General features: G+C 49.4%; 3 protein-coding genes across 9 annotated transcripts; 2 read left to right on the plus strand and 1 right to left on the minus strand.

The window, feature by feature from the left end:
- Positions 1 to 1,607: 1,607 nt before the first annotated feature.
- Positions 1,608 to 10,102, plus strand: NR1I3 (nuclear receptor subfamily 1 group I member 3). Of its 4 annotated transcripts, none has more exons than XM_010367133.1 (9): positions 1,608 to 1,869; positions 2,962 to 3,101; positions 3,594 to 3,724; positions 6,452 to 6,621; positions 6,844 to 6,983; positions 8,296 to 8,441; positions 8,537 to 8,653; positions 8,838 to 8,958; positions 9,845 to 10,102. In XM_010367133.1, the coding sequence occupies exons 2-9, from the start codon at positions 2,995 to 2,997 to the stop codon at positions 9,972 to 9,974; spliced, it is 1,062 nt and encodes a 353-aa protein (XP_010365435.1). In that variant the 5' UTR covers positions 1,608 to 1,869; positions 2,962 to 2,994; the 3' UTR covers positions 9,975 to 10,102. The 4 variants fall into 4 exon arrangements, with proteins under 4 accessions (XP_010365435.1, XP_030793026.1, XP_010365436.1 ...); XM_030937166.1 differs by having other exon boundaries at positions 8,296 to 8,438; XM_010367134.1 differs by having other exon boundaries at positions 8,853 to 8,958; positions 9,845 to 10,100.
- Positions 9,025 to 19,407, minus strand: TOMM40L (translocase of outer mitochondrial membrane 40 like). Of its 4 annotated transcripts, none has more exons than XM_030937168.1 (10): positions 19,035 to 19,407; positions 13,162 to 13,311; positions 12,811 to 12,878; positions 12,415 to 12,507; positions 12,029 to 12,130; positions 11,780 to 11,885; positions 11,461 to 11,583; positions 11,266 to 11,342; positions 10,952 to 11,054; positions 9,025 to 10,816 (listed from the first exon to the last, which is right to left on the minus strand). In XM_030937168.1, the coding sequence occupies exons 2-10, from the start codon at positions 13,274 to 13,276 to the stop codon at positions 10,677 to 10,679; spliced, it is 927 nt and encodes a 308-aa protein (XP_030793028.1). In that variant the 5' UTR covers positions 13,277 to 13,311; positions 19,035 to 19,407; the 3' UTR covers positions 9,025 to 10,676. The 4 variants fall into 4 exon arrangements, with proteins under 4 accessions (XP_030793028.1, XP_030793027.1, XP_010365439.1 ...); XM_030937167.1 differs by having other exon boundaries at positions 13,162 to 13,411; positions 19,035 to 19,406; XM_010367137.2 differs by lacking the exon at positions 19,035 to 19,407 and adding an exon at positions 13,630 to 14,717.
- Positions 16,422 to 17,754, plus strand: APOA2 (apolipoprotein A2). Its single transcript, XM_010367132.2, has 4 exons — positions 16,422 to 16,471; positions 16,641 to 16,716; positions 17,016 to 17,148; positions 17,524 to 17,754. Exons 2-4 carry the CDS (start codon positions 16,665 to 16,667, stop codon positions 17,639 to 17,641), a joined length of 303 nt encoding a protein of 100 aa, XP_010365434.2. The 5' UTR covers positions 16,422 to 16,471; positions 16,641 to 16,664; the 3' UTR covers positions 17,642 to 17,754.
- Positions 19,408 to 20,776: the final 1,369 nt, after the last annotated feature.

Consider the following 20,776-nt stretch of genomic DNA (forward strand, 5'->3'; position numbering starts at 1 on the left):
TAAACTAGTATGAATTGTCAGAGTCACAAAGACACCAACAGATACATACACATAAATATTCTTACCATCTCCCAAGGAACAGATCCAAGCATCTGTGCTCTCTGGAACTCAGTTTATTTCAAAATGCAAAGTTATGCATAGTTAGATGCTATACCACTTGAGATTAGGGGTTCTACCAATTCATTCTGGTAAACTAAACAAGGATCTTTTTAACTCAGTCTCTCTCTCTCTCTTTGTCTCTGTGTGTGTGTGTGTGTGTTTATGACTCTAGCCTGCACTTGGGGTTTTAACTCACCTTTAGAGAAACATTAATTATAATTTAACGCAAGTAAAGAAGCAGAAGACATAATAGCAAAACAAAGAAAAATAGGCCAGGTGCAGTGGCTCACGGCTATAATCCCAGCACTTTGGGAGGCCGAGGCAGGTGGATTATGAGGTCAGGAGTCTGAGACCAGCCTGGCCAACATGGTGAAACCCTGTCTCTACTAAAAATACAAAAATTAGCCGGGCGTGGTCACTCTGTCGCCCAGGCTGGAGTGCAGCGGTTCGATCTTGGCTCACTGCAACCTCCGCCTCCCGAGTTCAAGCAATTCTCCTGCCTCAGCCTCCCAAGTAGCTGGGACTACTGGCATGCACCACCATCCCTGGTTAATTTTTGTATTTTTAGTAAAAACAGGGTTTCACCATGTTGGCCAGACCTCTTGACTACGTGATCTGCTCACCTTGGCCTCCCAAAGTGCTGGGATTACAGGCATGAGCCATCCTGCCCAGCCAAAAAAAATTATTTAAAAAAATAGCACTCTTTATTATTATTATTATTATTATTAGAGATAGGGTCTTGCTATGTTGCCCAGGTTGGATTCAAACTCCTGGGCTCAAACCATCCTCTACCTATCTCCAGATTAGGGGAGATGTACAGGGAATGTCACTGTGCCCTGTGGTCACTCCGATTTAATTCTCAGCCCTCCCTAGTTAGGAAGTGAGAGGGCTCTTTGCATAAGCTCTTAATTAGATCCTAGTCTCTCTCTCTCTGTTTTTTTAGACAGAGACTCACTTGTTCTCTGCCCAGGCTGGAGTGCAGTGGCATGATCTCAGTTCACTGCAACCTCCGCCTCCCGAGTTCAAGCGATCCTCCCACCTCAGCCTCCCAAGTAGCTGGGATTACAAGTATGTGCCACCATGCCCAGCTAATTTTTGTATTTTTAGTAAAGACAGGGTTTCACCATGTTATCCAGGCTGGTCTCGAACTACTGACCTCAAGTGACCCGCCTGCCTCAGCCTCCCAAATTTCTGGGATTATAGGCTTGAGCCACCGTGCCCGGCCCCTAGTCTCTTAAAAACTTTTTTTGGGGGAGCCTTGTTACACCTCTTCTTTTAGTACTGACCTACTGTGTGTGAAAAAGCTTGCTCTGTCTGTCTGTCTCTGTCTCTCTCTCTTTCTCTCTCTTCCCAGCTTGTTCAGGATCTGTACACAGGAGGCTGCAGATGTAGCCTTAAACTCATCAACCGGGAAAATCTCGATGAGTCTAATAAGAAGCAGCTTCCAATGAGTCACAAGGTTCCCGCCCACCAGAGTCCCTCCCCATGTGCCACCAACCAGCACTTTTGTCATGCTGGGAAAACCTCCCACCCAGACCTTTGCCCAGAGTCCAGGGTCTGTGCCCTAACCCCACAGTCACTGAGAGCCACTGAAGGCCACATAAAACAGACATCTCTTGTTTTCCAGGTACTAAGGGTCATAATCCCTAACTCCAATCACTGGTAACTCCTGAGATCAGAGGAAAACCAGCAACAGCGTGGGAGTTTGGGGAAAGGCATTCCATACTGGATTCTGTGGCCTGCAGATGATATGCTGCCTAAGAGAAGCAGGTAGGAAATCTGTTGGGGGCCAAAGACTAAATGTAATAAAGTACAGATAATGCTGGGGGCTAGGCATGGTGGCTCACGTGTGTAATCCCAGCACTTTGGGAGGCCAAGGTAGAAGGATCGCTTGAGCCCAGGAGTTCAAGACCAACCTGGGTTACATAACAGACCCCATCTCTACAAAAAAGAAAGAAAAGAGGCCAGGCGCAGAAGCTCACACCTGTAATCCCAGCACTTTGGGAAGCCAAGGTGGGAGGATCACTTGAAGTCAGGAATTTGAAACCAGCCTGGCCAATATGGTGAAACCCCATCTCTACTAAAAATAAAAAATTAGCTGGGTATGGTGGCGGGTGCCTGTAATCCCAGCTACTCAGGAGGCTGAGGCATGAGAATCGCTTGAACCTGGGAGGCGGAGGTTGTATCGAGCCAAGATTGCGCCACTGCACTCCAGCCTGGGCGACAGAGCAAGACTCAGTCTCAGGAAAAAAAAAAACAAAAAACAAAAAACGAAATAAAGGAATAAGGGAGGGAGAGAGGGAGGAAGGAAAAGAAAAAATATCCTAGTGTGATGGTGTGTACCTATAGTCCCAGCTACTCAGGAGGTTGAGGCAGGATGATCCCTTGAGCCCAGGAGTGTACGGTTACATTGAACTATGATGCACTCCAGCCTAGGCAACACTAGACAACAGAGTAAGACTCTATCTCAAAAAACAGACAAACAAATAAACAAAACAAACAAACCAAAAATCAACACGGGCAACATGGCAAAACCCCATCTCTACAAAAATTAATAATAATAAATAAACAGAAATTAGCTGGAGATGGTGGTCCAGACCTATAGTCCCTGCTACTCAGGAGGCTGAGGTGGGAGGATAGCTTGAGCCCAGGAGGCGGAGGTTACAATGAGCAGAGATCCAGCCTAGGTGACAGAGTGAGGACTTGTCTCAAAAAAAAAAAAAGAAAAAGAAACACACAAAAGATAATGCTGGGGATCAAGTCAAGGACAGGTTTGGTTTGGTTTGGAAAGAGCCTCTGTAGAAGGGACAGAAAAGGGTCAAGCGTGGCCCAGAACTGACTGCTGACCCCTCCCACATTCAGGAGTCTGTAACAGCCACCCCAACACCTGACGTCATGGCCAGTAGGGAAGATGAGCTGAGGAACTGTGTGGTATGTGGGGACCAGGCCACAGGCTACCACTTCAACGCGCTGACTTGTGAGGGCTGCAAGGGTTTCTTCAGGTGAGAGTCTCCTCCCCAGTGGAAACAGCCCTTCAAACCAAATTCCCTATCAGTCAGCCTTTACACCCTGGCTGGTGCCCAAGCCTGTCCAGCTACATTACTCCTTCATCTGAGAGTCTAATTACCCTGTGGATGGCAACCTACATCTTGTCAAACACATCACTGTATAAACTGGCAGCATAACAGAGGGAAGGCTAAATGTTTGTCTGATGGACACAGCCCATTATTCAAGAGCACTTATTATGTACCCACTGCCTGTGAAGCACCTAGCTAGTATACATCAAGTAGGCTTTCTGGAGTGATCCTGTGTTGTCATGGAAATGCTTGAGATGTGTTGGACCCTATCCACCCCTGGGGACCTTTGGGCACAGCTCAGATTAGTCCATTTCACCAGATTCCCAGGTCTTTTAGACCATGTCATCTCAGCCCCTCACCTATCCATGTGTCTGTTCACTGCATCCCAGACTCTAACAACATCTCTGTGTCTCACAGGAGAACAGTCAGCAAAAGCATTGGTCCCACCTGCCCCTTTGCTGGAAGCTGTGAAGTCAGCAAGATTCAGAGGCGCCACTGCCCAGCCTGCAGGTTGCAGAAGTGCTTAGATGCTGGCATGAGGAAAGACAGTGAGTTGGCCCCCTACATCCCAAGAATGCATTGACTGTGTCTGTTGACTTTGTCCTTGTTCCCAACAGTGCATTCTCTACATAGCAGGCACAGTACTCTTTTTGAAACTAGTCGGATTATGTCAGTATTCACTCAAGACCTCCAATGGCTCCCCATCTCAAAGTACATGATCTCATGATCTAGCTCTCCCACAACACCTTTCAGACTTTATTATCAGACTCTTCCCCCCTTACTCAATCAATTCTAGCTACACTGACTTCACTGTCATCCTTAGAAACACCAAGCACACTCTTCCCTAAGGCTTTTTCACTTGCCATTCCCTCTACCTGAAATGCTTTTGTCCTAGATATCCACATGGCTAGCTTTTTTCTTTTCTTTTCTTCTTTTTTTTTTTTTAGATGGAGTCTCACACTCTGTAGCCTAGGCTGGAGTGCAGTGGTGCCATCTTGGCTCACTGCAACCTCCGCCTCCTGCGTTCAAGCGATTCTCCTGCCTCAGCCTCCTGCATAGCTGGGATTACAGGCGTATGCCACCACGCCCAGCTAATTTTTTGTATTTTTAGTAGAAAACAGCTTTCACCATGTTGGCCACGCTGGTCTCAAACTCCTAGCCTTAGGTGATCTGCCCACCTCTGCCTCCCAAAGTGCTTGGATTACAGGTGTGTTTTTTATTTTCTATCTCTTGAGTATAGTGCCTGTCACCTAGTAGGTGCTCAATAATTGAATTAATGTTTTCTCTGTGCCAAGTAACTGTGCTATGCTCCCAAAGGATGATATAACTGGGGCTCACAGAAGTTAATTTGCCCAAGTTAATTCAACTAAAAACTTGTGCAGGCCAAGCGCGGTGGCTCACGCCTCTAATCCCAGCAGTTTTGGAAGGCTGAGCCAAGAGGATTGTTTGAGGCCAGGAATTCGAGACCAGCCTGGTCAACAGAGATGCCCTCTCTAGAAAAAGAAGAAGGAAGAAGTTGTACAGTCAGTATTCGAACTCAAATTTACCTGACTCCCAAACTTGCTTTTTCCATATCACACGATTCTCACTGTGGAAGAATGAAAGGCAACTGTAGAAGTCAAAGGATCTTGGTCTGAATTCAAGATCTTGGTTCGATCTTGGATCTTTTGTAGAAGTCAAAAGATTTTGGTTTGAATTCAATCTACATTACTTATTTTATGACCTTGGTCCTGCCACTGGAATCTAAGCCTGTCTACATTTCTAAAAAATATGACTGGGCTGGGCGCAGTGGCTCACGCCTGTAATCCCAGCACTTTGGGAGGCTGAGGCAGGCAGATTACCTGAGGTCGGGAGTTCGAGACCAGCCTTACCAATATGATGAAACCCCGTCTCTACTAAAAGTACAAAAATTAGCTGGGCATGATAGCATGCATCTGTAATCCCAGTTACTTGGGAGGCTGAGACAGGAGAATCACTTGAACTCAGGAGGTGGAGGTTGCAGTGGGCCAAGGTCACGCCATTGCACTCCAGCCTGGGCAACAAGAGTGAAACTCTTTCTCAAAAAAAAAAAAAAAAATATATATATATATATATATATATGTGTGTGTGTGTGTGTGTGTGTGTGTGTGTGTGTGTGTGTGTATGAATGATTAGTTAGGCTGGGCATGGTGACTCACGCCTGTAATCCCAGCACTTTGGGAGGCCGAGGTGAGTGGATCCCTTGAGGTCAGGAGTTTGAGACCAGCCTGGCCAACATGGTAAAACCCCGTCTCTACTAAAAATACAAAAAAAAAAGAAAGAAAGAAAAAAAGAATTAGCCGGATGTGGTGGTGGGTGCGTGTAATCCCAGCTACTCCGGAGGCTGAGGCAGGGAGAATTGCTTGAACCCCGGGGGGTGGAGGTTGCAGTGAGCCAAGACTGCTCCATTGCATTCCAGCCTGGGCGACTGAGTGACAGGCTCCACCTCAAAACAAAATAAAACAGACAAAAAATATATATATATATATGATTAATACCAGCCCTGCCTATCCTGTGGTTGTTTCATTCAGTGGGATTTAACCTCAGAAGTTTTGAAATTTTGCTAAAACATCAGGTAAGTGTTTATTTGAAAGGATTATTTGATTATTTTTGAAGGATCATTTAAAATATCACATAGCCGGGCATGGTGGCTCACGCCTGTAATCCCAGCACTTTGGGAGGCCGAGGCGGGCGGATCACGAGGTCAGGAGATCGAGACCATCCTGGCTAACACAGTGAAACCCTATCTCTACTAAAAATACAAAAAAATTAGCCGGGCGTGGTGGTGCGCGCCTGTAGTCCCAGCTACTCGGGAGGCTGAGGCAGGAGAATGGCGTGAACCTGGGAGGCGGAGCTTGCAGCGAGCCGAGATCGCGCCACTGCACTCCTGCCTGGGGGCAGAGCGAGACTCCGTCTCAAAAAAAAAAAAAAAAAAAAAATCACTTAAGGTGATGCTCTAGGTATCAAGACCCCTCCCTCTACACTGTTTCCCCAAAAGCCCTCACACCTTTCCTCACTTCTTTCCTACTTTCCTCGCCACCCTTCCCTTCTCTCCCACGGTTGGTGGAAGTGTGTAGGAACCCCCTGCCTCCTGGAGCCTCTAGGACTTTAGCCAAGCCCAAGAAAACCTCAGGAATTCCCCCATTCCCCCCATCCTTTGTTGTGCAGGGTGGCTGAGGGGCCCCAGATCAGGGACCAGCAGAGAGAAGTGCTCTGCTGGTCTCAACAGCTTTGTCATGATCTCTTGCCCTGCACAGTGATACTGTCGGCAGAAGCCCTGGCATTGCGGCGAGCAAAGCAGGCCCAGCGGCGGGCACAGCAAACACCTATGCAACTGAGTAATGAGCAAGAAGAGCTGATCCAGACACTCCTGGGGGCCCACACCCGCCACATGGGCACCATGTTTGAACAGTTTGTGCAGTTTAGGGTGAGCACTGACAGGATTTGGGTTGGAATACAATGAAAAGGGCACCCAGAAAGGCTGGTCTGAGAGAGAGGGGTATATGCCATACACCCATACTGAGGATGGATCTCCAGAACCCCAGCCTAAGCAGGCTTCTCAGCAAGGAACTCTTCCAAGATAAGGCTGGCGAGGCCTAAAGGAGGGCCCTAGGGCCAGGGCCTCTAGCTAATATTCTGATTGTTGCAGCCTCCAGCTCATCTGTTCATCCATCACCAGCCCTTGCCCACCCTGGCCCCTGTGCTGCCTCTGGTCACACACTTCGCAGACATCAACACTTTCATGGTACAGCAAGTCATCAAGTTTACCAAGGACCTGCCTGTCTTCCGGTGAGTGACCTCCCCTCATCTTTCAGGAGGCAAACACTTCAGTAAGTTGTATATCCACCCCAAAAAGTCACTGACAACAAATTAACACAGCTTGAATTAACAAAGCTTGAATTCCCAGCTTTGTTTTTAACTGTGCCAATCAGAACTGGGAGCTCTTCTCCATCTCTGAAGTACAGGCTTGCATCTAAAGTGCCCTTGAGGTGCCGCGCAGTGATTCACACTAGTAATCCCAGCACTTTGGGAGGTGGAAGCCAGCAGATCGCTTAAGTCCAGAAGTTTGAGACAAGCCTCAGCAACATGACAAAACCCCATCTCTACAAAAAATACAAAAATTAGCTGGGCATGATGGTGGGTGCCTGTAGTCCCAGCTACTCGGGAGGCTGAAGTGGAAGGATCACTTGAGCCCAGGAGGTTGAAGCTGCAGTGAGCCGAGATAGCACCGCTGCACTCCAGCCTGGGTGACAGAGTGAGACTCTGTCTCAAAAAATGAGAGCTAAAAATAATAATAATAGGTCAGGCACAGTGGCTCATGCCTGTAATCCCAGCACTTTGAGAGGCCAAGGCGGGTGGATCACTTGAGCTCAGGAATTTGAGACCAGCCTGGCCAACATGGTAAAATCCGTCTCTACTAAAAATACAAAACTCAGCTGGGTGTGGTGGTGTGCGCCTATAATCCCAGCCTCTCAGGAGGCTGAGGCAGAAAAATCACTTGAACCCAGGAGGAGGTTTGCTGTAGCTGAGATCAGGCCACTACACTCCAGCCTGGGTGACAGAGCAACACTCTGTCTCAAAAATTAATTAATTAATAAGAATAATAATAAAGTGCCCTTGTCGGCTGGGCACAGTGGCTCACACCTATAATCCCAGCACTTTGGAAGGCCAAGGCAGGAGGATTGCTTGAGCCCAGGAGTTCAAGATCAGCCTGGGCAACATAGTAAGACCCCATCTTTACAAAAAACAAAGATAAATAAACAAAAAATTAAAAAGTGGGCCGGGCGCGATGGCTTGCACCTATAATCCCAGCACTTTGAGAGGCCAAGGCAGGTGGATCACCTGAGGTCAGTAGTTGGAGACCAGCCTGGCCAACATGGTGAAAACCCATTTCTACTAAAAATACAAAAAATTAGCCAGACATGGAGGCACATGCCTATAATCCCAGATACTTGGGAGGCTGAGGCAGGAGAATTGCTTGAACCAGGGAGGCGGAGGTTGCGTGAGCAGAGATCGTGCCACTGCACTCCAGCCAGGGTGACAGAGCAAGACTCTAAAAAAAAAAAAATTGAAAAGTGCCCTTGTTTCCTGTTTTCCACAGTTCCCTGCCCATTGAAGACCAGATCTCCCTTCTCAAGGGAGCAGCTGTGGAAATCTGTCATATCGTACTCAATACCACTTTCTGTCTCCAAACACAAAACTTCCTCTGCGGGCCTCTTCGCTACACAATTGAAGACGCAGCCCGTGGTGAGATGGTGCTAGAGCAGTGGGGGGCATGTGTCCTCATGGTACAGTATGTGGTCAGGTGACCTAGAGGCTCCTAATCCTAGTATCTCCCGCAGTGGGGTTCCAGGTAGAGTTTTTGGAGTTGCTCTTTCACTTCCATGGAACACTACGAAAACTGCAGCTCCAGGAGCCTGAGTATGTGCTCTTGGCTGCCATGGCCCTCTTCTCTCCTGGTGAGCATCTCCCAAAGCCCAGAGCCTTTTGCTGTACCACCTCTGCCCAAACATTCAGCTCCTTGAGTCCATCCACCACAGGCCTTCTAGCCTAGCTGTCAAACCTGCAGACTAGGTCTATCCCAGCCTGGGTCCCTGGGGCACCATGCAGGCCCACCCCTGCCACCCACCTTGTCCTTCCCAGCTCCCTATCTTACAGACCGACCTGGAGTTACCCAGAGAGATGAGATTGATCAGCTGCAAGAGGAGATGGCACTGACTCTGCAAAGCTACATCAAGGGCCAGCAGCAAAGGCCCCGGGATCGGTACGGTGGGACACTGAGGGCTTGGAGGCCACACCAGGGCAGGCATGGGTTGGCGAAACATTGAACTTGGGAGGAATGTTTTTTACTGTCCTTTCCTTAGGGAATTCAGGTATCTTGGGGTCTAGTCCTTCCCCCTGGCCATCCCTGTCTCACATCGTTTCAGCCTCCAAATTACTGAATTTGGATACTGCTGTTTCATCTCACTTTTTCCAGATCTTTTTTTTTTTATTATTCAGTACAGATGCAAAGTAGCTCAGAGGCTCTGGGTAATAGCATTCCTGAGATTGATGACATCCATCACCTCACTAGTCCAACTTCTCCAGACTAACGCAGACATTTCTCTTCCCTTGGCCTTTCCTCTCCTCGCCATTGGCCCAATTCCTTTGATTTTTCATTTCCCTTGAAGTTATGGCAATTCACAGTTTCATGGCCAAAGCCAGTTCCAGGTTCAATAGTCTGTGATTTATCCAGGCTCTGAGGTATGCACTGCTTCTGTTTTGCTCATTCCTCCAAGAGCTACTTTGGCCAGAAAAGGGATGCTTTATACCATAGAACACATCCACCTTCTAGAACCTGCTCTAGAAGGCCAGGCCCTCAGATTCCACACAGTTGGAGTTCTGGCCAAGTCTGGAACTTTCTTCACACGTGGCCCTCAGAGCTCTGGGTTCAGAAAAAACTGAGCACGGTGAAAGAAGATAGTCAGACTGAGGCCCCCTGGAGGACCTTTGGAACCTCTGATCGTCTGTCATACCAGAGCATGATTTTCTCTAATGTTCAGACCTGGCTTCACTGAGGAATAGTTCAGGGGATCAGGGCTTCAAGACAACACTCCCAACTGCCTTATTTCCCTCCTGTTTTCCTGGCAACCCCACTACTTCCTCCAAAGGTTTCTGTATGCGAAGTTGCTGGGCCTGCTGGCTGAGCTCCGGAGCATTAATGAGGCCTACGGGTACCAAATCCAGCACATCCAGGGCCTGTCTGCCATGATGCCACTGCTCCAGGAGATCTGCAGCTGAGACCAGGCTCACTTCCTTCCCCAGCTCACCTGGGACACCCTGGATACACTGGAGCGGGGAAATGCTGGGACCAAAGATTGGGCCGGGTTCAAAGGGAGCCCAGTGTTTGCAATGAAAGACTAAAGCAATAACTGCCTCTTCATGCGGTCATGGGGATAGTGGGGTTGGCCATAGGAACAAAGTTGTTCTCTGGAAGCACAGAAGATGGGAAGGAGGAAGCCTCAGGGCTAAGAGGTAAAGACGCTCCTTCTGGGAATGGGTGGGCCCTACTTTCTGAGACCAAATATCTAGCCCTTCAGCCCTACTTTCCCAGCCTTGGGAGGCTCTGGGATGGAAAACAGGACGGTCAGCTAATCCCATGCAGGATTAACCAAAGGGAAAGGAAGAAGGAAGCCTGGAGGCAAGGGGTGCCAGGGGGAATTCAGCCACACCCCTTAATCCTTTCCCCTTAGTCCAGAGCCACAAGAGCATGGGGAAGCTGATATTGGGGCTGGTAGCAGAGGGGGGATCCTCAAACCTCTGCCTCATCAACTGCCCCTGTGGCAGCTCCAGTTCTGAGGAGGGCATGGTCCTATCCGCCACTCTGCTCCTGGGTCCTAGAGGTCACCCAGCAAGGTAGGCTCTGGAGAGGGGCCTAGTCTCTGGCCCTAGGGCACCTGACTCAGAGGTTCCAGCTGCTGTGGAGGCTGGCTCTGGACAACCTCAGCCCACAGTGATGCTGAAGCCACAATGGAATCTGTTGCGCCAGTGATTGAGGAAGGCTCCAAGGGCTAGGGTGACAGGCAGAGGTGGCATCTTCTTCTCCAGCACAGCACCTACACACCAGTTACTATCCACCAAGCCTGTTGGGGGAGAGAATACCCACTAGGTTATTTAACAGGGATTGGAGGAAGTAGTCACCAGAAATAAGGTCAAGTTTCCCTCCCTCTGCATCCCCCATTCCTCAGCATAGCCAAATGTCTCCCAATAACCCTCACCTCTAAACACCATGTTGGCCTGGGGCAGAGTCAGGTGGTAACCAAAGGAGAATGTTGTGTCTTGTAGCCTTGTGTTTGCCTCAAACTCCACTCCAACCTGAACCTGAGAACCATGGGCAAGGATGAGAGAGAGATCAGTATCAGTGAAGACCAGAAGGGTCCTGACAGGGGATCAGCAGAATGAAGGCATGCATGGAAATATACACGCAGCGTGGTAGGAAGAAAAATAGGTCAGCAGGGCGATAGAGGTCCAGATGAGCAAAAGTTCATGACTGACTTGCTGACGAGGAGGGGAGTGAGATCAGAGGTCTCACCTGTTCATTTGCCCTGTGGTAGTAACTTGCATGAGCCCCGCCTGATCCCACATTCAATGTAGCTACCCAGTGTACAGCTGTAAAATCCAAAGTATAGAGGGGAAGGAGTGTTAACTGCAGTATGACACAGGCCAGGAACCCCAGAAAAGTTCAGAATTTCCCCCCTACCCACCACTACTTCACTTCACCCCATACCGGAGTACTTCCCAGCCAGTGTCAAGATGGCCCCCTCTTCGCCTGGCCGCCGGTGATAAACCAGCTCTCCTCCCAGCACCAGCCGATGAGTGAGGCTCTGCAGGAAGTGAGCAACCATGATCACTGTGGGGGAACGGGGAGACATGGAGTCAGTCATAGAGACAACATCCAGACCTGCTCCCTCACCCCCAATAACCTCCACCCCAGCATGCCCAAGAAGTTCCTTTTCTAAACTCCAAACTGTACAGAAGATGAAGAGGCATAGTAACATTAGCAAATGGGCAGCCAAGATAAAAAGAACCCTGTCCCAGTTCCTCACCCGACTCCCCAATCAGGTCAGGATTTCCTAGGGTCAGAGTGGCTGTGTAGTCATCTCCCCGATACTCGCCATCAAACTGCCATGTCAAGAACTTGGCCTGCTGCGTCTGAATGGCAAGAGCAAGAAGTAAAATCTCCCTCCCTCTTTATGATCATTGACTCTGCTCCTCCTTCCAAGCCCTCAAAGCAGGAAACCCAAGAAAGAGAAAGAGGAAGTGCCTCAGGGGACGGAGGCAGGAATTGTGGTCACCTGGAAGACAGCCTTAGCTCGGAGCCGCTCTGCCAAGAGGATCAAGACCTGGGCGTTCAGGCTGCCACTGCTGTCCATATCCCCTACCACAGTGGGGAACACCTGTGGAAGGGTATACACAGTAGTAAGGCTGAGCCGGATGGCATCTCTCAGCCTAAACCCAAGTATAGAACTTCATTAAGAGTACACAGTGCCCCCTGGTGGAGTCACAAAGACACACTCTGGGCTCTTCACAGAAAATGTTTCTCTATCCTCTCCCTTTCAGAAGAGACACAAAAGTCAGGTTACGGCCCATTCCTCCCCATAACACACACAATTCCTCTTCCTCCAGACCTGGGTCCCAGATTGGCTTTTAGGCAGATGATCCAGGTGTGTGGAGCCCTCACCTCAGTGGGACTGAGCTGCCAATCCCCTGCATAGGCCGCATGGAGGTGATATCCCGGCAAGCCCAGGGCACTCATGTGTATAGTGTGAGCCACCTGAGGAAAGAGGAGTCAGTGGAGAAAAGCGCATTCCTGCTCCACTTCAATCCCTCATCCCTCCCTTAATCTTTTACCCATTCAGAGGGCCTCTCAAGAATCCCAAATATTCCAACATATACAGAGAGGGTCATCGATTAAAAGCAACAAGCCCCACAGGCAGGGAGGTAAAGAGAACCCCACATCCTCCCTCATTTGTCCCACATAGACTGGCTAGGGCTGGAGTACAAAGGAAAGGAGAAGATGATCCTTTCCTTTGACAGGAAAGGGAATAGTAAGGAGGGGCCAGAGAAGTGGGAGCACCTGGAAATGGCTGCTCAGAACCTTGTTGACAACGAGCTTCACGCCCTCCATCTGTGCTGGGAATACATCTGAAAGGGGTAGGAGAAGGGAAGGAATAAGCACAGATAAAGAACCACTACCTCAAAAGGTAGTCTCCCCTTTCAATTCCATAGGGAACACTTTGGAGGAATTAACCTCCTTTCGAGTCCTGCAGTGAAATGCTCTACTTCATTTGGGCACCTGATCCTCCCTGATGCTGCATGCCCCAGCCGTGATCTCCCCTTTCCTGCTCCCATCGCCGGACATCCAGCATTCAAGACCCTCCACTCCTCTGTCCCTTCATCTTGAGACACCCCAATGCCAAGTTCTCACCTTTGCATAGCCGGTGCAGCTCATCAAAGCTCCCAGGGTTGGGCAAGGGTTCCTCTCGGCGGGGGCTTCGGCGGGGCAAAGTCCCCATTGGTGCCAGGCCCAATGTGTTCCCCATTTTAGTCCAGAGGACAGGGAAGGGCCGGGGTTAGCCTGTGAAAGGACGCTATTGCCCCATTACCCTCCAACGGGTCCCACCCCCCATTATCCGGCTCCCTAGTCTCAGAAACTTCCACATGGTCCGATGCTAGACCTGGAACAGGAAGAGTAGGGAAGGAGAGCACTCATGGAGAGACAACCCTAGGCACACTCCCGCCCCATCTTTGATCTCTCACCCCCACCTGTCACCCTTGTCCTCTCTCCCTTTCTCTGATCCTAGCCCCCACCACAGACCTCACCTAGCTCCCTAGTCTCTCTACTCTTGATTCCCAGGCCGCAAGACCAGGCCCTCAATGGTGCAGTATCCCTTACCATCTCAGACCATGATACTGCCCCTTTCCGCCCCGGCACACCCCGGTCATCTTGATGGGGGCAGCCATCTTGAGTGATGGCAGAACTGCAGCTTCACGCTACATTCTTAGCGTGGCCATAAGCGCCATCTTTGAATCTGGCAAAGAAAGCTGTCAAAGACCCAACCCACCCCTGATTGGGCCCCGCCCAATCAATGAAAGAAAAAAAAAAAAAAGCCTCGCTATCTACCCCGAGCCAATGGGAAGGGAGGAAGAAAATGAGTGGCAGGTGTGACGGCCCAAGAGCTTCAACCCTGGAGCTGCAGAGGCGGGCAGGACTTGATTGGTGGCCCCTTAGACTTAAGTGGAAGGCTTTAGATCACTAGGCCTCTCCAAGGTCGGGAAAATTTGTGAGCCTGCAAGACACTAGAGGGAGCATCTTGTAGCTTGGGCCACTGAAGCTCCTTCCCCCCGTGTAGTTTCACCCTTGAGAAAAGTGAAACTACAGCTTGTAGACTGGCTTTGTGTGAAGGGTGGCAGAAAGAACCATTATGAAGACTTCTCTGGAAACCTGATTCATTTCTATCGCTCCCCTCTTCCCAAAGAGCCCATGGGAAATCCCCCTCACAGCCCTCCACAGCACACCTCCAAATGAGTACTACTCATTAAACGCAGCACTCCCTAGAACAGGGACCCACCCTTCTCTTCTGGAGGTCTGCATCTCTCGAAGTTCCCGCTCTTGCCCACTTGGTGGAATGGAAACCGGTGTGAGAGTTTGGAGCAGAGCAGTAAGTTCTAGCAGAACTATTCGCTGAAAGAGCTGCTCTCTGTATTTAACCCTTACTTCCCTGAGTCCCCAGGCAGAGTTGGCCAATAAAATCTAGGAATATGGAGCCTGGCCCCCAAATGCACTCCATCCCAGGACCGGGGCAAGCCAAAGGGCTGACCTCAAGCACTAAGCGCTCCACAGGGGAATAATTGAAGATGGAGTAAGATTTCTTGGTCTTGGAGGGTGAAGGGTGGGTGGAGGGAGAAGATCAGGAAAAATAACTAATGGATATTAGGCTTAATACCTGGGTGATGAAATAATCTGTACAATAAATCCGCATGACACAAGTTTATGTATGTAACAAACCTGCACATATAGGCTGGGTGCGGTGGCTCACGCCTGTAATCCTAGCACTTTGGGAGGCCGAGGTGGGCAGATCACCTGAGGTCGGGAGTTCAAGACCAGCCTGACCAACGTGGAGAAACCCCGTCTCTACTAAAAGTACAAAATTACGCAGGCGTGGTGTCGTATGCCTGTAATCCCATCTACTTGGGAGGCTGAGGCAGGAGAATCGCTTGAACCCAGGAGACAGAGGTCGCAGTGAGCCAAGATCATGTCATTGCACTCCAGCCTGAGCAACAAGAGCAAAACTCCGTCTCAGGAAAACAAACAAACAAAAAAACCTAGGCCGGGCGCGGTGGCTCAAGCCTGTAATCCCAGCACTTTGGGAGGCCGAGACGGGCGGATCACGAGGTCAGGAGATCGAGACCATCCTGGCTAACACGGTGAAACCCCGTCTCTACTAAAAACTACAAAAAACTAGCCGGGTGACGTGGCGGCGCCTGTAGTCCCAGCTACCCGGGAGGCTGAGACAGGAGAATGGCATGAACCCGGGAGGCGGAGCTTGCAGTGAGCTGAGATCCAGCCACAGCACTCCAGCCTGGGTGACAGAGCGAGACTCCATCTCAAAAAAAAAAAAAAAAAAAAACCTGCACATATACTTCTGAATTTAAAACAAAAGGTAAAAAACAAAGATTTCTTGGTCTCTGGTCACTACCTCCCTCATTAGCTCTGCCCCTCCACTCTCACCTCTCAGGAATGTTCCACATACTCAGGGAGTATGCTTGGGGGGACAAAAGGGTGAAAGATACAAATGCTTCTGATATCTATTTAACTGATTTCACCCAAATGCTTTGAACCTGAGAATGTACCTATCCCCCTCCCCTACCCCCAACAGGAGTGAGACAAGGGCCAGGGCTATTGCCCCTGCTGACTCAATATTGGCTGATCACTGCCTAGAACTGATAAGGTGATCAAATGACCAGGCACCTTCAACCTTTACCCTGGCAGAAGCCTCTTGTTCACCTCTTTTCCTGCCAGAGCCCTCCATTGGGAGGGGATGGGCAGAAGCTGTTTTCTGAATTTGTTTTACTGGGGGTAGGGTATGTTCACTGATCAGCATCCAGGTCATTCTGGGCTCTCCTGTTTTCTCCCCATCTCATTACACATTAACTCAAAAACGGACAAAATCATTTACACTTGCCTCTTACCCGACCCTCATTTTCCTAACCCCCATAGCCCTCAACCCTGTCCCTGATTTCAATTCCTTTCTCCTTTCTTCTACTCCCCAATATCTCTCTGCCAAATTGCAGTAAAGTGAGATAAGGTTGAGAAATGAGATCTACCCACAATGGAATAAAGATACCATGAGCTTTCCATTGATGGTTGATGGTATTCCATGGGTTGATATATCAGAGCTTTCCAGAGAAGTAACTTGGAATCCTGCTTCCTGCTGCATTCAAGTCCAAGGACCTCAGATCTCAAAAGAATGAACCTCAGATATACCAGAAATGTACCTTCTTAGCCTCCACTAAGGGCTGTACCCCCTGCCTCTCACCCCATCACCATGAGTCTTCCATGTGCTTGTCCTCTCCTCCCCCATTTGTCCAACTTGTTTATCCTAACATAATCCCTGTCCTACTGGGGCCATCATAGTTCCTGTCACCTGACAGGGGGTGGGTAAACAGACAGGTATATAGCCCCTACCTCTCCAGCCAGGGCAGGCACAGACGCCAAGGACAGAGACGCTGACTAGGTAAGATAAGGAGGCAAGAGGTGTAAACAGCATCCAAAGAGGCTTGGGCTTCAGTTGTGGAGAGGGAGAGAGCCAGGTTGAAATGGGCAGCAGGTAGGGAGATCCCTGGGGAGGAGCTGAAGCCCATTTGTCTTCAGTGTTCCCCCAACCCCCACCACCCTCTTCCTAGGCCGCCTTCCCCACTGTCACCAACATGAAGCTGCTCGCAGCAACTGTGCTGCTCCTCACCATCTGCAGCCTTGAAGGTGGGTGTGATATGGAGAGGGGGCCAAAAGGGAGAATGTGCTGGCGGTTATAGCTACCTATCTGCCTATGCTCTTATATCCAGGTCTGGCAACCAGAGGGCTTAAAAGGAAGATCATTCCCTGTCTAAAGCCCAGAAAGCCCATCCAAAGATCTGACTGGATACCTTTTTGGGGAGGGGGCAGAGAGCTGGGGTGGGTACTGGCAGAGGTATGGCAAGAGGCCAAGATTCATTGCTGTGGACCCAGCTGAAAAGAGTGTGTGTGTGTGTGTGTGTGTGTGTGTGTGTGTGTGTGTGCAGGAGCTTTGGTTCGGAGACAGGCAGAGGAGCCAAGTGTGGAGAGCCTGGTTTCTCAGTACTTCCAGACGGTGACTGAATATGGCAAGGACCTGATGGAGAAGGTCAAGAGCCCAGAGCTTCAGGCCCAGGCCAAGTAAGTCTAAGGGCAAGGAGTTCAGGGGCTGTGGAACTGTGGAAAGGAAGAAGGGAAGATGAGAGGCCCCACAGAAGACTGAACCCAGGGGTGGGGATTAGGGCAGATTAGGCTTAAATTGGAGAGAAAAAGTCCTTCGTTGCCTAAAGATCCCACACGTTTCTTAGATAGAGAGGAACAGCAAGAACTGGACCTTGAATTTCAGTCTCTATGGTCTGTTCCTCTACCCAGCAAAGGTCTTGGCTCTACTTCCACCTAGGGGCTTTGCCATGCAATGGACCAGGGACTAGAGTTTGGGGACCTGAGTCAGTCTGCTCTGACCCTGCCAGTGCCTAGGGTCCCTCAAATTAAACTCTAATCCCCTCACCTATCCAGGGCTTACTTTGAAAAGTCAAAGGAGCAGCTGACACCCCTGGTCAAGAAGGCTGGAACGGATCTGGTTAACTTCTTGAGCTATTTCGTGGAACTTAGAACACAGCCTGCCACCCAGTGAGGTGTCCAGACCATTGTCTTCTAACCCCAGCTGGCCTCTAGAACACCCACTGGCCAGGCCTGGAGCTCCTCTCCCTACCCACTCTTTGCTACAATAAATGCTGAATGAATCCAGCTCTGAGCCTGGTATGTTTGGGGGACTGGGAAAAGTAGGGGAGTAGGGGAGGAGAAGAGGAAGGAAAAGGAAAAGTCTGCTTTTAGAAGGAGAGAAGTTTGGGTGTGGAGGGGTGAAGAAAGGATTGAAGACACAACTGATGAAAATGACAGGGGGAGGGTGCCATGATTCTTCTCCAAACCCAAAGAGTCTCCTACGGGCTGGGCATGACTGTGCAAGAGAACACTAAAGAGGCTTTGCGTTGCACACGGAACTAGGAGAGGAAGGAAGAATTCACAAACTGAATCCCTCGATTTCTGGATGTCATAGAAAATGAGGGTACCCTGGTGGGGTGCAGTGGCTCACACCTGTAATCTCTGCACTTTGGTAGGCCGAGGCAGGTGGATCACTTAAGCTCAGGAGTTCCAGACCAGCCTGGCCAACATGGTAAAATTAGCCAGGTGTGGTAGCACGTGCCTGTAATCCCAGCTACTTGGGAGGCTGAGGCAGGAGAATCGCTTGAACCCAGGAGGCGGAGGTTGCAGTGAGCTGAGATCGTGCCACTGCACTCCAGCCTGGGTGACAGAGTGAGACTCCGTCTCAAAAAAAAAAAAAAAAAGAAGAAGAAGAAAAGAAAAAAGAAAACGAGGGTACCCCTCAGAATCTCCTCTTAGTCTATGAAGAAAAGAAAGCTTCCCAAGGTATCAACCAAGACCCTCCTTTCCCTTCTGAGCCAGGGCAACACTATGTTTCCCCCTTTCCCACAATAAAAGACTCAAGTTTGCTCCTCTCCCTGGAAGTGCTCTACTTTCTCCATTTAAAACCTCTTGTCCAGGCCAGGTACCGAGGCTCACACCTGTAATCCCAGCACTTTGGAAGGCTGAGTTGGGAGAATCACTTGAGGCCAGGAGTTAGATACCAGACTGAGAAACACAGTGAGACCCCCAATATATTTTTTTTTTAACTAAAAGCAAAAGCCCAGCTGGGTGCAGTGGCTCACACCTGTAATCCCAGCACTTTGGGAGGCCAAGGTGGGCAGATCACCTGAGGTCAGGAGTTCGAGATCAGCCTGGGTAACATGGTGAAACCCCGTCTCTACCAAAAATACAAAAATTAGCCGGGAGTGTTGGCACATGCCTATAATCCCGGTTACTCAAGAGGCTGACGCAGGAGAATCGCTTGAACCTGGGAGGTGGAGGTTGCAGTGAGTCGAGATCGTGCCATTGCACTCCAGCCTAGGCACCAAGAGTGAATCTCTGTCCCAACAAACAAACAAACAAACAAACAAAAATCCTCTTACCTAGACACTGCCTGTGGAAGACCCATTCCAAGCCTCTCCTCCACCGCTATCCAGGCACTATTCATAGAACTGGCCTGGTAGCCATCTTGGAGCCTGGAACTAGTAGCTGTGGTAGCCATTTAAAGGCCTGGCAAGTATCCAATTTGGTGGACATGTGGGACTAGAAAAACTTTGGGAGCTGTGATACCTGGATTAAATGAAAATGGAATGGAAATCAGTCTGAGTTGATGGGAAGAGACTTACAATCCCAAGAGGCAGAGCAAGGGAAAATGAAACATTTTCCGATAAAATTTTATTCCCACTTTATCTTCAAAAGAGTTACTTCCAGGTCAGGCTTGGTGGCTCACACCTGTAATCCCAGCATTTTGGGAGGCCAAGGCAGGCAGATCATAAGGTCAAGAGATCAAGACCATCCTGGCCAACATAGTGAAACCCCATCTCTACTAAAAATACAAAAAAAAAATTAGCTGGGCATGGCGGTGCTTGTAGTCCTAGCTACTTGGGAGGCTGAGGCACAAGAATCGCTTGAACCTGGGAGGCAAAGGTTGCAGTGAGCCGAGATCGCACCACTGCACTGCAGCCTGGCAACAGAGGGAGACTCCATCTCAAAAAAAATAAAGAAAAAAAAGAAAAAGTTACTTTCCTACCCTGGCTCATTTCTCATATCTCATCTGAAATCACCTTTCCCCTGCAGACACTGGAGATGGCTCCAGTTCCTTCCAGATATTGATCAACCTCCTTCATCTGGCCTTCATGACCCTCACCATTCATGATTACTCACTACCCCTTCTCTTTCCCAATATCTGCTTTTTCTCATGTGGCAAAATGTGCAGAGACGAAAGTGATCTCAGTCGGTTCCTTGCAAGCTGAACTTGGACAGGTTAATTAACCTCAAAGAGCCTGAATTTCCTCACAGGGTTAATTAGCAGATCAAATGGTACAATGAGCTGGAAAATACTTTGAAAAGTGTAAGTCGCTGTGCAGTGTGAAGTGTTGTGCAGCACTGTGGAGGTTGGGGGTTATGCCAGGGTTAAGCTTGGAGTCTCTAGACCCACTCTGAAAAGACTGTGGGTCACAAGTAGGACTGGCAGCATCTCCTGAGGTTTACATTCTTCCAGGCAAATATTCCTCATAACTCTGAAAACAGGACAGGCATTGACAGGGCCTTGACCACCACCCATGCACTTGAGGGAGATGACCCGCCATTTGGACCCAACTTATTTCCCTTTGCCTTACCTACCACTAACCCATCTGGCCCTCTAAGCTCCCACTTGCCCCAGACGCCATGAAAATTCACTATTCCTATAAAACCTTCCATTAGGAGCTTCACACATGCCTAGTCATACCATCCATTCTGCATATTTGGCTTTTCAGCTATGCTAATTCCCATATGCATGTACTGGATTGGTGCTGTCTGGATTGGTGACCATCTGGGGACACCCAGGCTCCCCTACAACCCAACCTTGGTTCAATCGTCAAACACAGAAGGCCATGCTGATACGGAAGTCATTTCTTATGTTTCCAAATATGCCTAGACTCCCAACACACTAGTACCTGCTCCAGCTCCATCCTCAGAGCACCTGGAGGTCAAAGGTTTTATCCCTCCCCCAGCCATAGTCAACGTTTACCCCTCAGTCAGCAAAATAGCCCTGAAGTCCGTTAGACTATGAGTTCTGGAAGTGAAAAACTGTATCTGGTGCTTAGTAGAGACTGAATAAATATATGATAAATGAATGAATGAA

This window comes from Rhinopithecus roxellana, chromosome 8 (genome assembly GCF_007565055.1).
Source record: "Rhinopithecus roxellana isolate Shanxi Qingling chromosome 8, ASM756505v1, whole genome shotgun sequence".
NCBI classification, from domain to species: Eukaryota; Metazoa; Chordata; class Mammalia; order Primates; family Cercopithecidae; genus Rhinopithecus; species Rhinopithecus roxellana.

Bases quoted from the DNA above. Each gene is read 5' to 3' on its own strand.
- NR1I3 (XM_010367133.1), top strand. From the start codon at position 2,995: ATGGCCAGTAGGGAAGATGAGCTGAGGAACTGTGTGGTATGTGGGGAC. The intron at 6,984-8,295 runs GTGAGTGACCTC...TGTTTTCCACAG, and splicing joins AAGGACCTGCCTGTCTTCCG to TTCCCTGCCCATTGAAGACC. The intron at 8,654-8,837 runs GTGAGCATCTCC...TGTCCTTCCCAG, and splicing joins CATGGCCCTCTTCTCTCCTG to CTCCCTATCTTACAGACCGA.
- TOMM40L (XM_030937168.1), bottom strand. From the start codon at position 13,276: ATGGGGAACACATTGGGCCTGGCACCAATGGGGACTTTGCCCCGCCGA. The intron at 11,886-12,028 runs GTGACCACAATT...CTTGCCATTCAG, and splicing joins GAGCTAAGGCTGTCTTCCAG to ACGCAGCAGGCCAAGTTCTT. The intron at 11,584-11,779 runs GTGAGGAACTGG...GTTCCCCCACAG, and splicing joins TGACCTGATTGGGGAGTCGG to TGATCATGGTTGCTCACTTC.
- APOA2 (XM_010367132.2), top strand. From the start codon at position 16,665: ATGAAGCTGCTCGCAGCAACTGTGCTGCTCCTCACCATCTGCAGCCTT. The intron at 16,717-17,015 runs GTGGGTGTGATA...GTGTGTGTGCAG, and splicing joins CACCATCTGCAGCCTTGAAG to GAGCTTTGGTTCGGAGACAG. The intron at 17,149-17,523 runs GTAAGTCTAAGG...TCACCTATCCAG, and splicing joins GAGCTTCAGGCCCAGGCCAA to GGCTTACTTTGAAAAGTCAA.